At 33.6% G+C, this 17,773-nt stretch overlaps 1 protein-coding gene across 3 annotated transcripts; it reads right to left on the bottom strand.

Annotated features, from left to right (window-relative positions):
* Positions 1-284: 284 nt before the first annotated feature.
* rca2.1 (regulator of complement activation group 2 gene 1) lies at positions 285-16,097 on the bottom strand. Of its 3 annotated transcripts, XM_056450063.1 has the most exons (14): positions 15,856-16,097; positions 15,048-15,158; positions 10,616-10,810; positions 10,206-10,302; positions 10,008-10,087; positions 9,699-9,881; positions 9,387-9,560; positions 9,021-9,212; positions 7,371-7,484; positions 5,959-5,997; positions 5,592-5,621; positions 4,755-4,803; positions 3,737-3,801; positions 285-1,249 (listed from the first exon to the last, which is right to left on the bottom strand). In XM_056450063.1, exons 2-13 carry the CDS (start codon positions 15,115-15,117, stop codon positions 3,753-3,755), a joined length of 1,272 nt encoding a protein of 423 aa, XP_056306038.1. In that variant the 5' UTR covers positions 15,118-15,158; positions 15,856-16,097; the 3' UTR covers positions 285-1,249; positions 3,737-3,752. The 3 variants fall into 3 exon arrangements, with proteins under 3 accessions (XP_056306038.1, XP_056306039.1, XP_056306040.1); XM_056450064.1 differs by lacking the exon at positions 3,737-3,801 and having other exon boundaries at positions 15,856-16,095; XM_056450065.1 differs by lacking the exon at positions 7,371-7,484 and having other exon boundaries at positions 15,856-16,092.
* Positions 16,098-17,773: the final 1,676 nt, after the last annotated feature.

Below are 17,773 nucleotides of genomic sequence, written 5' to 3'. Positions count from 1 at the left end.
GAACAGGTAAATCGGTAAAATGAGGTGCTGGATCAGATTTCAGAGATAATTAGTGTTACGAATTAAACCCTGGGTGTATTGCAACACTTTACGAGCTCTAGCTGATTGCTATTCAAGGAACTGTCAAACTAAGCAAGTTTCCTGTTTAAAAAAGAAATGTGGTTGTGAAGCAGCTCGTCTTGCAAAAATCGAACTTCACAACATCCGTCTTAATCATGATCATTTGCAACAGACTGCTTTATTAACATCATACTGAAATAAGTGAAGACGAAGACAACCTGAAGTAAAGTCTTGTGGGTTGATTTTAGAGCTTTTAATTTGAGCAGCAGGCACTCAGAGACAGCTCAATGAACATTCACAATTTGCAAAAATAGATTCAGAGTTGATTGACAGTATTCCAGCATTTCTAATATGAAAGAGCAGTGAAAATGCAGTCCCAGTTTATGATAAACTAAATTTGAGATGATCTGCAACCATTACAATACACAGAAACCAATCAGCAAAGAGAATTACAAGAAAAACACTAATTACAAACTGGGAGAACCAGAATTACACAAGTGACCAAACTGAATTTGCTATCGCTACGATATGAATGAAGCGTCTGAAATCTAATTAATAACCTAATATAAAAACCACTCGAAACACTAACCCTTTTCAAAGCCCATTATTATATTAAAGTGAAACACAATTGAGCATTTTGGGCCTTGAGTACTTTGGAAAATTCAGTAATTATAAATAAACAGAGATGCACAAAACTCAATTCTTCATTAGTCTGGAAGTCTGTAATTGAGACTAACACAACAAAATATAAAATGTATTACTTTTTTTTTAATCCACAATTTAATCAGGCTTTAACATATTTACGTTAACTATAACCCTCAAAATCACATGTCCATCTTCAGCTGTTCTCGGTATGAAGAATGCACTGTCTTAATACACTTTTATTAAGTGACCACTGCAAACTCAGTGTTTATCATCAAATTAAGTTAAAAGATAGAAGAGAGGCAAACACTTTATAAAAGTGAAATCAACCTGACTAATCTGAAGCCATATTTCTTCAAGCGAATGCAGAATCGGGTAAACTTAGTAACTATCAGAAATTAGTATGACGTACAAATGAAGCTCTTTAAGATATCATGGAGGAATTTGCGGCGTGAAATCAGTCGATCTGTTGCAGGATTGTGGAAAGTGCTTGTATAACATATAGGCTTCATTTGTATTGGTTTTTCTCCAATGGCAGCAACTTTACCTAGAATTAGAGTTCCAAAAATATGACATTGATCAGTGACATCATAAAAAAAAGACATTGAATTAAAAGACATCAGTCACATGTGCTGAATTAAACAAGGTGTCTACACTGGATACAACAAAAACACACTTCATGTCAAAAGGAGCACATGTGTTACACTGCATACAGAATTACAGAATTAGTGATTTACAAAGAATATCAAGTATTTTAGACTATTCTGTTTTTTATTTATTGAATAACATGCTTTGATCTGTTTTCTATCTAGTTTGTAAAGTCTTTTTTCTGTGTATTTTAGTAGGACGCATTAGGTTATACGAGAGACCTGTAGGCAAACAAACAGTTCTAAATTAGATTTGCATTGCAAAAAATTTTCAGCTCCTGTACTTTCAAAATAATTCTGCATAAATACACATTGATATATTAGTTTGTTTATTAGTATAAAGAAAATTCTCCTAAGCAAAGTTCAGATTCTGTGTGGCCCTGGCAATACCGCATTGCATGTATCTGTTTTAGACATGATGCAAGAACAGAAATATTTAAGAAAATCTGTAATCAGAAACACCCAAAATCTGTATTAGCAAGACGACGACAAACGTTTAATCAAGCAATCAAATGTGAAGAGTGAAAGATTGGGTGAGATTCAACATTAGATTTCAATATTAATGCATATCAATTGACAAAAATGAACACAAAAGATTGAAGCCAACACAAAATAGAACCTCAGCGTATTACAATTACACTCACTTGACATTTTGAAAAAGTACATTCATTCAGTCTCTCCTTACCTTTTTAAAGTATTTAACACTACATCCATCCATCCATCCATCCATCCATCCATCCATCCATCACCATACATAAACCTGAGTCTATTAAGCACTCAGGAGAAGAAAAAAAAGAAAAGAAAAGAAAAGAAAAGAAAAAGAAAAAAAGGAAATGACCTTGTGGGATCCCTAGCATAGCAAAAGAACACGGGGCATGCTTTTATTTATTTAACTACCAATGGACCATGAAAGTTTAGCTAGACTTAGAAGTGTTGGTTTATCAGAGAAGGTTGCATTGTGGTTTAATGCTTATTTAAAGCAAAGAACTCAGGTGCAAGGTGTCAAATCAGATTAAAGAAAAGTGATTATGGGATTCCACCAGGGAGATGTATTGGGGCCATTATTATTGACTTTACACATAACTGCTGAAAGCTGCAGCTGGGATGTTTCTGTATTTTATTAGGGCTGAAAAAAATTGACTTTTTATACCCAAATCTGGACAATGAAAAGGTGCATGTTAATACACTACATTCTTATTCCTAGCTGGATGCTGTGTATCATGGTGCCTCAGTTATGGATTGTAAGTTTTCTACACATCACTCTGCATGGTATAATAGAGTTGCCTGGTCTTCTCTTGCCATTCGAAGGAAAATGTCTTACGTTTGATTAAAAAAAAAAAGGAGTTAGTAACTATTAATTGTGTTTTCCGGTGTTAAATCTCTTTCAAAAGCTCTCTCTCTTTTATAAGAGAGGCACTGGTGCAAGTTGGTCCGTGTACATTTTACTCATTTTTTCCCCTCAATTTTATTCGGAACAAAGGAAACGAAGAAAACTGTCGTTTATCGGTTTTTCTTTTGCTAAAAATAACACTTAATAAATAACAATAATTATTACTTTTAGCCTATTATTATTAAGGCCTACAGTAGATCTGAAACAATCATACAAACAAGGTGCTGCTCTTTGCTCAGCATCAGGTGCACAGCAGCATTACGTTTAACAGAGAACTATGACCTTATTTTAATGACAAATGTCTAATAATACCGCTAATTTACGTTTTTTTTATTAAATTATGCATACGCAATGAATGCAAGTCTGCTAACTGTGTGTTGTTCAAATGATATTATGTGTCAACTTAGTTTATATATATATATATATATATATATATATATATATATATATATATATATATATATATATATAATAAATAATAATAATTAAAAGCCTGCGTGCTGATTTGCAGAGGACTATTAACTTTGAGGGTGACGTCACGAGCTCGGATTTGGTTGACCAATCAGAGGAAAATGGGTGTTTCAGCACCGTCTACATGTGTATATTCATTTAAAGTCGTTTATCCATTTTCCTAAACCAAAAAACAAAAATAGAGCCAAAATCTCGTTCTTTTTTTAAGTTTCTTGTGAGCAAAAAAAAAATGGAAAAATGGCCGTTTTCTTCTTTTCACTTATTCCATTTAAAAATCGGAAAACAAATGAGCAAAACATACACAGATCGAAGTTAACGGTAATCTGGCTGCAAAGTCTGTCATAAACTTAACTGGCCTGTTCTCACATTTTTAGATGATCATTTTTTTTTTTGATAAGATGAATGGGGTTTTGGCCACAGAAATACAACCACCCACATGTCGCTTTGAGAAAGTAACAAGAAAGGAAGTAGGAGATACTAATTTTTTTAACAGACTGGCTCAGATCATAGATCCCTTTGTTCTTACCACGGATGTGAGGGTATTAAAGCGATCCCTCTTCACTTGTAGGCACCTTTTGTGTACGTTTTGACCTGTAATCCAAAAGTCCAGTATCTGTATATGCACAACTAAATAACTAATGGAATACACCCCAAACCATGACCACTCACAAGACATCACCCTAGAAAACAAAAACCCTTCCACCAACTAATATAATACACCTGAAATCAGGACCACTCACAAGACATAGCCCCAGAAACCAAAAAGCCTTCCACACCAACTAATATAATACACCTCATACCAGGACCACTCACAAGACATAGCCCCAGAAACCAAAAACCATTATACCAACATGGAACCCTTTCACCAAAAAAAAACAAAACTAAAAAACAAACAAACACACCTAAATCTAACTGCATTTTGAAACCATTATTGTGTTTCACAAATCTCTAAATATTTGTGAAACACAATAACGGTTTCAAAATGCAGATTTCCACAATAATTTTTCATGGGAACTTTAATGAGAATTGAAGTGTAGGATTGTCCCCTTCTTCAACCTTCTCTCAAATGAGATTTAAAGCATAAAGATATAAATCATTTGACTGCATGAAAATCAGGAGCAGAGATTGCTAAACTAATGGTCATAAGAGACTAAATAAGTGGGTATATTAAAACTCAAAGCATCTCCATTTCCCATTAAAAAATGTGTGGAACTCTAGATACCAAGTAAGCATTAAAGGGATAGTTCAGCCAAAAATGAATATGACCTCATTATTTACTCTCCATCATGTGGTTTAAATCTTTACGAATTTCTTTCTTTACACAAAAGAAGATATTTTGAAGATAATACCATGGAAAACCAAGAAAACTACCATGGAAGTCAATGGGTGCCAGCTACCAGCATTTTTCAAAATATCTTCTTTTGTATTCAACAGAGAGAATAAAACTCAAATAGGTTTTGAACAAGAGAAGGGTTAATAAAATATCAGAATGACAGTTGGGTGAACTATCCCATTAAGCAGTTGAGACAAAGTTGACAACTTACTGTTTCGTAACGAGCATATAAACTCCAAAACATCCTAGTAAGAGTAAACCTGGAACAAAATAAAGGAATTGTGAGCACGGAAAATGACCAGCATAAAAAAAAAAAAAAGACAAGATAATTGGAGTATTTTTCTAATAAAATTACATTTTCTAAATCAACTTTCTATCAAATATTGCACCAAATGAATAAATAATAAACAAACCTTTGTTAGAATGATGTTACTTTAAATGGTAACTTCTTACCTGAACCTGACATGCATAAAGTCTAACGCACTGGCATTTATTTTCATACCTGAGACTATAAATGGTACTGATGCAATCAGTAAGAAATAAAACTGTGCTGTCCTGCAGACTGATTTGGCCGCTTCTACATTACTTTCGTTTGTTTATTTGCATTACTTAGTATATATTGTCTGCTGACGAATACAAGTTACGTATCAATTACATGATAATTTATGATTACATTTTATTTTTCAAAATATCCAAGATAATTTGGAAGTAATTCAATAGTATTTAATTACATTGAGCTTTTCCAGTTCTCTCGGGACAGTTGAACGGGTTGATTTAAAAAAAGCAAACTTATTTTAAACGACTTATGACCAGAAGCCTCAGATATTCAGCCTGACCAATGTCAAGGTCACAAAACGCTTGAGATAAACCTGACTGCTGTTGTAAGCGTGTTCTGATTTTAAGCTACTATTTTTTATTCCTGTAAAATTTTGATAATTAGAGTATTTTTTTTCTCCTCTCAGTGCAATTTTGGCCTGGTGTGCTGTATTTCCCTCAAAACCAAATAAAATAAAGGTTGCAGATTTATGCAAACTGAGACTAGACTTACCACCACTGCCGAAGATCCCACCTAAAATCGCTGCAAAAAACAACAAATTGATCAAATTTTAATTAACACAAGAAATTAATGCAATGGATTAAGACAAAAACAGTACTGATGTGTCCTTACAAACTATCAGAACATATAAATCTCTCAACACAACAAGTCTTAAACCAAATCTAAAATTGAATAAAAAAAATTAAAAAATCTAACTCTGACAAGCACTAGAATGTTTGACAGACACACACATTTACTGAAATACTAAAATAAATCACATATTACAAGCCACGGGTTCATAACATTATACCAAAAAAAACAAACAGATTTTCACTAAATAGCATACTAAACTGTCAAATGGGAAAAAAAAAGGACTCACCTCCTAGAGGTGCAGAGGACGGTGATGACTTGTCTTTTTCTGTGGAAAGAAAAGGAACAGAAAAATACATGAAGCACACACACAAAGAGCTAATATCATCAAGATCTGGTTAGAGCAGGGGTGGGCAAACTCGGTCCTGGAGGGCCGGTGTCCTGCATAGTTTAGCTTCAACTCTACTCAAACACACCTGAACATGCTAATCAGAGTCTTCAAGATCACTAACTATCTATAAGCAGGTGTGTTTGATCAGAGTTGGAGCTAAACTGTGCAGGACACCGGCCCTCCAGGACCGAGTTTGCCCACCCCTGCGTTAGAGAGAGCGAAACAAGAATTTGTTTACATGGATTTACATGCTAAATTCAGGGTTTCTAAAAACACAGAATTACCATTTGATGAATACATTGTGTAAATATACATCATTGAAATTTCCAATAGCATGTGATGGCAGCAAAAAACTAAGCAGCCATGTACCCCAAGTTTTTAATTTTCATTCTACCTCTTTATAAAGAGCTTATTTTCAGTAAAGATAAGATTCTACAATGCACCTTCTCAATCTTTTATTTAGTGCATTCAATTCAGTATTAAAGATAAACTATCCATGTATGAAACTTGTAAGGATAACTAGGGGTAAAAGATTTGCATCTGTGCAGTTTCAATGGACTATATGCACAGCTATTGTTTCAGCCAATGCTGAGCTTCCGTGGAAAGGTTTATGTGACTATTTTCAATTTCATACGGTAATTTTACAGCATCGATGTTGTAATGGAATTCAAATATAATCAGTTAAATAGACTTAAGCATCCATTGTTAAAGTATAAAAAGAGATGAAAACCCGTGTAACCGCTAGCACCATCAGAAATTCCATTGAAAATACTGGAGTAAAATTAATTTCCATGTTTTAAAGACCTGACAGGGAAAAATATAATTTAATGCAGTGCTTCTTGTTTGGTCAGATACCCACTTTATATCGTATCTCAACCAGGTAGTAAAGATTGCTGTTTTTTTAAGAAATCAGATCTTCAACGCTGCGATTTTGTATAGACAATTATCCAGAAGCGCTGAGGCTGGCTGACTGAAATAAAAAGTTTGTGTGCATATATCCCATTGTACCCCATATTGGAAAATGTAATAAATTTAGAACTAGAAAGACGAAGTTTAGTAGTCCTTCCACGAATCTACAAAAAAACGTACTACCACTTTAATTCTCAAGTAATATGTGAAATTTTCTAAACCATAAATCACTGAATAAATCTGAAATTCCCAGTACAAAATTTTGGACCATTACTTTTTCTTAATAGTTCTCTACTACCACTACAGAATGCTCTCTTTACAAACCTTGATGATGTTAACTCTTTAACCTCAATGATTTTATAATGGAGTATACAGTATGTAAAGAGGAAAATACTAATCACCATCAGGTAGCACTTTAGATGTTGTGTAAGATGTGGGTGTTCTGACAGATGTGGGTGTTCTGGCAGATGTGGGTGCTCTGGCAGTTGTGGGTGCTCTGGCAGTTGTAGGTGAGGCTGAGAGTTACACATACAACATATTTGTTAGTGAACTACAATTGGAAGTATTAAAAAAAAAAAAAAAAAAAAAAGGATTTTGACAGACTGAATTTCATGATTTTGTGTTTCACGTGACACTGGCATTATATGAATATTAAGAGTGGGAATGACCAGAGTCCCTACAACCTAATTTTATCATGATACTTATGTCACAATGCAATACTATTGCAATTTTGTATATATTGTGATATTCTATTAAATAGTGCAATTTATTATCCTTTCTAATATCAAATCATGTCCACAAAGGAAAACTTTGGCAACATGTATTTTTCTATTACTTCTAGATGTTGTATGCACCTTTCCACAATGCTACCATCTTTATTTTACTAACTTACTCCATGCTGACGGTGACTCGGATCACCAGCGGAAAAAACAACTCCTCGACACTAGCAATTACTATAGTGGACTTTTATGTATTTTAATATTCAACCAAATAGCATAACAAAATATAGTCAGTCAATACATGTCCATTTATCAATTTAATATTGGCACGGAATATACCACGATATTATAGTGCATCAAAAATGTACCCCACCTCTAATATCTGTGACAACCTCTTTTCAGTCTGCTAGCTGTATTCTGTTTCTCCTGAATATCTTGTTTTCTTATGTATGTATTTTGATGCATTAATATGAAAAAGACTATCATAATATATATTCTATTGCAATATATTGTATCATGACCCATGTATCGTGATATGTATCATAATGTGAGGCCAATGACAAAACTAAGAATCAAAGGTAGTGTGATTTCTATATTATATTATATTATATTATATTATATTATATTATATTATATTACACACACACACACACACACACACACACACACACACACACACACACACACACACACACACACTTGAAGTCAGAATTATTAGCCCCCCTTTGAATTTTTTTTTCTTTTTTAAATATTTCCCAAATGATGTTTAACAGAGCAAGGAAATTTTCACAGTATGTCTGATAATATTTTTTCTTCTAGAGAAAGTCTTATTTGTTTTATTTCGGCTAGAATAAAAGCTGTTTTTATTTTTCTTGTCAATCATATTGGTTAATCAATAAAGAAACATGTAAATATGTGTCATACATTTGTCAGTGTATCTACATATAATTACTTGCCCTGTTTAATTTTAGCGATCTACCACTATAATTTAAGACATAAAAGCATTACTTTTTAGTGTACTCTCAGACAGCCATATTTTTAGTAATGTATTTTTTTTTATTAAAGTACAGTGTGATTAATTATCATTCAATATGACGTGCTATCTCTACTATTAATAATTGGAAAAAGTTATTTTAAAAATGAGCAAAAAAGAAAAGAAAGAAAGACTAGATAAAATGACAAGACTGGGAAATTTTTGTTAAGATATTTTGTTAAGCATTAGTGTCTTCAATTGCCAATGGCCCACATGTGCCTGCAGCACTCACTACCTACACAACAACTCTCTTTATGAAAAATGAAAACACACAACACCACATTTAATAATGTACTTACTTTTGCACGTCAGGTGCAGTTTTGTCCATTTGGTTTCATCACAAGTAACTGACTTAGATGCTGTTGAATCAACTGGCTCATGTCCACTGATGCACTTAAATGTTACTTTGGATCCATGTGGGAAAAGGTTTTTGGATTTAAACTCCTCATTTAAAGTGATATTTCCTCCAAAATTAGGCACACTACAAGGCTCTATAAAGTTAAGCATAGGAAATATCCATGATAATTAAACTAATATTAATCATATTTAGCCATGACAATCTATATTTGTTTTACCAGCCACTTGAGTGTGACAGATTAAAATCTTCAACCATTAAAGGGTGTTGTTCATTTATGTATAAATATATATTTTTTAAATATTCTTACCAATGCACTTTGGTGGTTCAGGGCTCCATCCTTCTGCTGTACAGGTAATTTCCTTTACTCCTTTCAATGTATAAAGATCTTCACATCTGTACTCTATAAAGTGTCCTATTTTGTATGGGGGAGATTTTCCACCAATTCTAATTAAATGTGGAATTTCAGGTTTTGGACACCCATCTGCAAAATTAGAAAATAAAAAAAAGTTAACAAACATTTGGTATTAATCAAACATTTGATCAACTGGTTAATAATAGTTTTCATAAACATCCAAATAAAACTTAATTTTCATCTGTAACCATTTCAGCCACAACTTACCCAAACATTTTGGTGGATCTGGTTTAAAGGTCCCATCATCAGAACAATGAAGGTTTGAAACTCCACTAAGACTAAATCCAGGATTACATCTGTAGGTTACGACTTGTGAATATTCATAACTTTCCAATGGCTCATCTACAAGATCTCCATTTTTTATAGATGGTGGTGCCTCACATTTTGTAACTGAAAAAAAAAAAAAAAAAAACATCCAGGTGCAGCACCCAGTAATGAGCACATTAAAACTATCAAGACAGAATGAATGCATGCTCTTCGATTAGATATTCTATACAAATTTAGGAAATAACTCACCTTCACAGGTAGGATGTCTGCCATCCCATCCTCCATCGCGGCACACTCTTTGATTTAACCCATACCCATCTAACATGTATCTGAAAGAAACGATCGTCTTCTTACAAAACACAGCACACAATCCCAATTCCACAGTTACAACAGCAAAAAAAATAAATAAATAAATAAAAAAGATGACATTTTAATAACTTGACTCACCCTGGGTTACAAATGGGTTTAATTGTGTCCCCAAATAATACTCCAGATATTTCATATCTTCCATTTAAAAGTTCTGGAGGACTTCCACATGATTTTTCTGTAATTAAAAATATTAAGCAGACGCACAATTTATAACAAAGGAGTCCTGATCATTAATTTTTTTCCAATAGGAGTAATTTAATATCGAGTATCTGCTAATATAGAGCCCTGACTCGCAATGTAGGTGCTAATCTCAGGTATACAATAAAAAAGGTAAGAACTACTAAGCAATTTAAGGACTCGACGGCCTCTACTCAGCATCCTCTACATTTCTAAATTAAAAAAAAAACCAAAGAAATGCATTTTAGAAAAATGTACAAATGAAAGGTAAAATAAATGTTATGTGCAAGACATTTATTGGCAGTACATACTTGTGCAAGTGAGCCCCAGATTTGTCCACTGGTTTTCTGTACAAGTAATTGATTTACTTGCTCTTGAATCAACTGGTTTGTGCCCAGAAAAGCACTCAAATGTTAAAGCAGATCCATCTGGGAAAATATGATCTGGACTATAATATGCTGATAAGGTAACATTCCTTGATTCAAAAGAAGGCAGTGTACACTCTCCTGTGGAGATAAAAACAAAGTGAATGTGTCATACAATAGAACATTAATCTAATAGTCATCATCATTAGTAGTACTACTAATCTGTCTTTACTTTTGGAGCTGAAATTGCAATGCCTGAAAAGGTTGAGGATTTTTATTTATTAATGTTTCCATATCTTGGAATGTCTAAGGCAGACTTAAATTATAGCAAAATAAAGTACAGACAACTCTGCAAACACAGGTTCTAAATGAATTAATCCTCATTAACAGAGTTATTCAACTGCTAATGTTACATTTGTGATCTGTGGACAAAACACATCTTCTGGTTAGGGCCAGGTTTAACTCTATCTAGACCACATTATCCTTATTTTCAGCGTGGACATTCAATAAAATGCATTCTAAGACTTCCAGATTTATTAGTCATTATCAAGTAAGAAAAATAAGTGCAGTAAATTGTAAAACATTTATATAACAAGCCTGTGGTTTTATGATTCAAACAATACATTAGAACAATCAGATACAAATACTTGTTTGCAATATCAAGCAGCCTAGCAGACTGTTGTACGGGCAAAAGTCACTGGGTTTATTAGACATACTAAAGTATATTATATGCATCCATTTCATGACTACAGTAAAAACTACAGTTATGTTCAGATGGTATAATACTATCAAGCGTCAGAAGACCAAAACAGTTCTGTTTGCAAAACATGGTGTTGTTAGCAATATAAATACTATGCTGCTAGGTCATACACCACTGTGAATGAACTCACATTTACTTTTTCTAATTTAATCATGATCATTGAGTATTACACTATTCAAAGAAAGGAAATATTTATATGCAACTTTTTCAGAGTTTTTGCAGGTTTTATAAAGGCAAATCTAAGACTTCAATACTCACTTGTTTAAATTAGGTTATCATTTAAATAAGATTGTGTTATCTTATTGTCATTTTGTAACTGCCGCTCATTTTTATTGTTTTATGATATTGTTTACTTTATACAGGGAGGGAAATAAGTATAGAACACGTCATGTTTTTTCCTGGGAATAATATTTATAAGGAGCTGTTAACATGGAATTGGAACATAACAATAAATCTGAAAAACATGACACAAGGACAAAGTACTGAACTACTAAAATGTATTTAATACTTTATATAAAAGACTTTTTGGTGATGACAGCTTTAAAAAAAGTCACATGCATTGCTCATCACAGACTTCAACAGAGTGTTGAAATCTTAATGGTTCTGTGAGTCTCGTCTATCAAATCTGATCATTCTACAGCTTGTTTTTCTTTCTCTGAATGCATTTGAGAGTTTCCTTGGCTGTGTTTTGGATCACTGTCTTGCTGAAATGTCCACCCTGGTTTCATCAGATGTTGGCCTGAAGCAGCTAATATGAATTTACAATGATGAAGAGCAGAGGATTGCTGAAGCAATGCTGAGATTTCAGTTGCTGTCTGGGTTTTCACTGCCTTTATACACCTCCCTTTCTTCATGTGTTCAATACTTTTTCCCTGTGTCATTTCATTTTTATTACACATAACTTCATTTGTAAACGAATTGTAAACTATTTTAGGATAAACTAGTTTTGCTTTCTTTGCATATGTGGATTTATTTGGTTGCTACCAACATTCAAATAAAACAACTACTTATATCTGGAACTGCACATACAACTTAATCCACACACTTTGGTTCTTATTTTAGAAGCTCACTTAAAAGGTGCCATAGTGTGCATTGACTCAGTAAGTTTTAGTATTTTCTTTATATCTACATATCAGTGGGTTTGTGGCTTAGATAAGGTCAAAAATTCCCCTGAAAGGGTTTTATATGCACATTTGTAACCTCAGAAATTATCTCTAGTATCAGAAGCTCGGGTTTAACCATATTTGGAACTGCCATGAGTACTAATGATGCTCATCATCATTGCCTGCTCTCTCACACAAGCAGTGTGATGTACTCTGAAATACACACATGCAAAATAATTATACTTCTATTGGTCAGAAAAAAAAGATGATAATAGAGGTCTTGTGAAATATTTTCCACTGAAATGGTGGAGTGGTTTAAGCGAAAAGCAGAGAGTGAAATATCTCCCGAGTTGTGTTGCAGATGATGTATAGTCTCAATTATATATTTAGTTAGTTATCATTTTTAAACCGAAAAATATTAAAAGATAATCGGGCCTGACTCAGCATGAATGCTGTTTTTCAGCAGGTTCCTGGTGCTCTGCAGAACATAAAAACATACAGACACCCTTAACATCTTATCTATCAACACATGAGAACAGTACAAACAATCACCAAACATACAAAATCAAGATTCTAATTATACTTTACAAAAGGAACAGATGAACAGTTGGAGTTGTATTTTAAAGCTTCAACACCTAAAACACAGGCAGGATTTAATCAACCTTTCACTCAAGAGAAATGACAGTAAGAGTGAAGGAATGTGACACTGCATGAACTTGGATTAAAAATCAGCATACTCTGCATTTTGTAAACAAAGTGGCATGGCGAGCTTTAGTCCCTGCCCGAAAATGTCCCACATATATAGCAACTTAAATATATGCTTAGATAAACTTTTAAAAACTATCACTGTTGTAATCTCCTTAGGAAATGTTTCGTAAACATTGGTTTTGAAACTCACAGTATGCCATTTCTATTTACTGAACTAGCTATGCCTTGGTATTAAGATTTACATTGTATGGCACCTTTAATGTTATTCAGTTTCTCAGAAAACATCTTTATTTTGATTCTCAAATAAATAAATAGATTTAAGTATGTTTGTATTGGCAAACAAAAATACTGAGGAAGATTTATTGTGAGAACTGCAACACTTAACAACGGGACTTTAAGCCTTGCTCTGATTTAGGTCTTTTAAAGGCTTTCAAATAAGATTTTTTTAGGTGAAATTTCGGGTTTTGGGACGTGGCACTTAAACTAACAATTTTAGGAATTATTATAATAAATCCCTGTGTGTCAGACTGAATTAATTAGTTGAACATTTTCATCATGCTCTATTCCATGGGTGTCCAAACTTGGTCCTAGAGGGCCGGTGTCCTGCACAGTTTAGCTCCAACTTCCTTTAACACACCTGCCTGGAAGTTTTTGTATACCTAGAAAGAGCTTGATTAGCTGGTTCAGGTGTTTAATTGGAGTTGGAACTAAAATATGCAGGACACCGGCCCTCCAGGACCGAGTTTGGTCACCCCTGCTTTATTTTTTATAACTAATATATTTTATTCTAGAGCTCTAATTAATTGCTCTGTTATGATTATGCTAATCATTTTCTTTTACTTGCTGCTGTAACAATATGAATCAGAAAAGACTCTTGTGTCCACCCTAAAAAAAATCCATACACATTTACTTGTTTTCATATGGGCAAGTTTTGAGTTTAATTTACTGTATAGCTTTCCGGTTCTAAAATGTTTCCAAATCAGAGGAAGGTAATCATCCTTATCTGACACAATCAACACATCATGAAAGAATGTGAATATGCTTATTTTGCATTTAGTACTTTGGTCTAACAAGTTAATTTTTAAATGTGCTCAATAATTAAACAGGAACGTAAAAGGACCACAAGTCACAAAACAATTTTGTTTTCATGTGGGTTTAACTGTAGTTTGGTAGATAAAGCAGTCAAAAAGATAGATAGATAGATAGATAGATAGATAGATAGATAGATAGATAGATAGATAGATAGATAGATAGATAGATAGATAGATAGATAGATAGATAGATAGATGCAACAATATTGTACAAACAAGACATACAGTGTTCTATAATTTTCTGGAAGTCTAGCAATATTCAAATTTAGCAATCAAATGTAAAATAACTTTGTAGTTTTCATTGTATATATACAGATAAATACAATTAATATTTCGTTAGAAACGTAATTTCTTAAATAATAAAAACATACATAGATGATAAATGCTTTATGGGTAAACATTGCAATTACTTAATCTAAATATTTTCAAACGTGGCTCCGGATCAATTCGACATTTTTTGTTCCTATTTGTTTTTTTTTTATTGCATAATAAGAACAATAGCATACAAAAAAATGAGTTATACAATGCTTACAATATTTTTTTCACATCAAAGGAACAAATTAGCAGAAAATAAAAAGAATAAAATACCAGTTCGACATTGCAGATCCTGCGATATGAATATTACGTTTGAACAAATTGCGATATCGATGCTGAAATAATATATCGTGCAGCCAAGATAGATAGATAGATAGATAGATAGATAGATAGATACTCACCTTGAACATGTGTACACATCAAAAGACAGGGGAAAAAAGCAACAGCGAGAGACAGCACATTTCTTGGCATCTTATACCGGTGAATGGCAGCACTAAATACGTTTTTGATTTCTGAAATTAATAGACATAAAAATACAACTTAGTTAACAGAAATTCACATTTAAACAACAACGTGTCAACAACAAACGAAGAGATTGAGGGAACTTTTTCTGTTCGCGGCTAGCATATCAATAACGTTATAGGCCGGTTTTAATTTATTAACGTCGCATGTCGTCGTAACATCGCATTATAATTAATCATACATCAAATACTATTACTCAGTACAACACAAATACACGAAAGATGAAAAAAAAAAACACATTTTGGTTAGCATGTTAGCGGTTAGCATAACAATTGAGACGCGGTTTAGATTGATGAACTTGCTTAAAACTAATCTTAAAGTCAAACTAACCAAGCCTCATATAAATATCTTACAGATTCCTTTTTTATGCTAAAAATAACGTTACGCAACGCGTTGAACTTGGAAGGGCGTGATGGCCACTAACATTAACGTAACACTTCCTGTTTAGCTCCATAAACATTTAACGTTAGAATAAACAGTATCAATGGTCTGTTTAGTGTAATAGTCGATAACCCTAACCCTAGTCTAGTCCAACACACATAAAATATAATCGTGTCACAACACATAATTACACGCCAAACTATGAAATAACAAACATTTCTATTAAACTGGTTTTGGTTTCTGTTTAAAAAGTATAACGTTAACGTTAGATGGTGCTCAGAGAAGAGGAAAACTTCTTAACGTTACCTTTAGTTGTTCAGGCTAGGTTTCTCAGTGTTCCGTATCAGATTCAGGCCAGTTTAACTCTTAGGAACAGATTAAAGGGAGATCAACTCGGGTTACTATATTTTTCCTGGGGAGGCGTTCTTACAGTAAAGGGCGTAACCACAACGTCATACAAAGGCCCTGTACAAATATACCCATTACCGCCACCTACTACACTGGAGTGTGGGCAGTAGATTGAAAACAAGGGAGAGGAAGGATAGAGAAAGAGAGAACTATCATACAATATATTCATGCTAAATTCTTAAGTGTAATTTGTATTTGTAAAGAATAGCCACAAATGTGTATCAGTAAATTTGTACTTCTAGAGAAAATTTGCAAAGTGTGTATGTATTTTTTTGTCTCCAACAAACACAACGCAACATTTACACCTTTTCAAATCCTTCTGTGCAGGTGCACAAATCCCATCGGACGAATCACAAATACAGAAACTCATCCGCTCATGTTCTTTGCTACTATTGTTGCAGTGAATATGGTGCAAAACACTTTCACACAGCTGCATCCAGAACTGCAGCTGTCTTGCAGAGTTTAGTTGAAGTTGACTCTAAACTCTCCAGGACACCAGCCCTCCAGGACTGAGTTTGGGCACCCATGCACTACAGCATTTCCAGGATGCTGCTGTGGACTTCTTTACTCTCACCACACACACCAGATATTTCAGATCATACAAAACATAAAAAACATTCAAAAACGAAGTCATTTTCCTGCACAATGTGTCATTTGATTTCTGTAGTGCTAGTAATAAAATTATCTTACCTCTTATTTTGGATTCTTTTTTCCTCAAATGTGTTAGTTCCCTTCTCTACAGGTCCAGCTCCATCACAACAGCTCTGCAGAAAAAGCGCACACACCAGCAATCAGAAAGCTGATGTAATCACTGTTTGAAAATACAATAACTAATAATAAATAGCAAATGTAAAAGATGTTTTCTTAATTTCTGTACTGTACTCAATGAAAGCCTCCCTGTAACATTGAGATTATAATAAATCACCTCTATGTGGAAAGGTTTTGCACTCTTCGTTGAGTACATGTGTTGAGAGAAAGAGACATGTGACCACAGAAAGTTTGAGTATTTGGGCAGTCTTATTGATGTTGCAAGATAAGCGAGAGTGTTCTCTCGTTAGTTTCTTACCAATTTAAATGACACTTTTAAAACAGCAAAATGGGGTTTGTGGGTGAAGGTTTCTCACACAGTTAAAAGTAAAAATAATATTCATAAGAAACTTTGAGTTCATGATCAAACGATTATGATTAATAGTGACTTTTTTTCTCAATAATGAGAAACCCTCTAATTAGGCTACTTAATAATGAGAAACCTTATAATTTTCATATATTAATTTAATAAATTAAATTTACAACAAATCTTGTTTTGTAATTTCTGATAATGATCGTAGCCAAAACAAATGTTAGAATTCATTCATTTCTTTTTAGCTTAGTCCCTTTATTAATCTGGAGTCGCCATGTCGGAACGAACCGCCAACCCGTCTAGCACATGTTTTATGCAGCGGATGCCCTTCCAGCCGCAACCATTCACACATACACTACGGACAATTTAGCGTACCCAGTTCACCTATAGCACATCTTTAGACTCTGGGGGAAATTGGAGCACCCAGAGAAAACCCACGCAAAGACATGCAAACTCCACACAGAAATGGCAACTGAGCTAGCCGAGGCTCGAACCAGCGACCTTCTTGCTGTGAGGCAACAGCGCTACTCAATGCGCCATCGTGCTGCCCCAGAATATATAGAAATATCTAAAACAAAATTTGATGGTTAAATCTATAAATATATATAGTCTTGTAATTGAATTTTTTTGAGCTTGATTTTAGTCAAATGTTAACATTGTGAAAGAAAAGACTTTGCAATGACTTTGTCAGAGCGC

The sequence above is a fragment of the Danio aesculapii genome, chromosome 23 (genome assembly GCF_903798145.1).
Source record: "Danio aesculapii chromosome 23, fDanAes4.1, whole genome shotgun sequence".
In the NCBI taxonomy this organism is placed as follows: Eukaryota; Metazoa; Chordata; class Actinopteri; order Cypriniformes; family Danionidae; genus Danio; species Danio aesculapii.
This window is presented reverse-complemented; position numbering and strand designations above follow the sequence as displayed.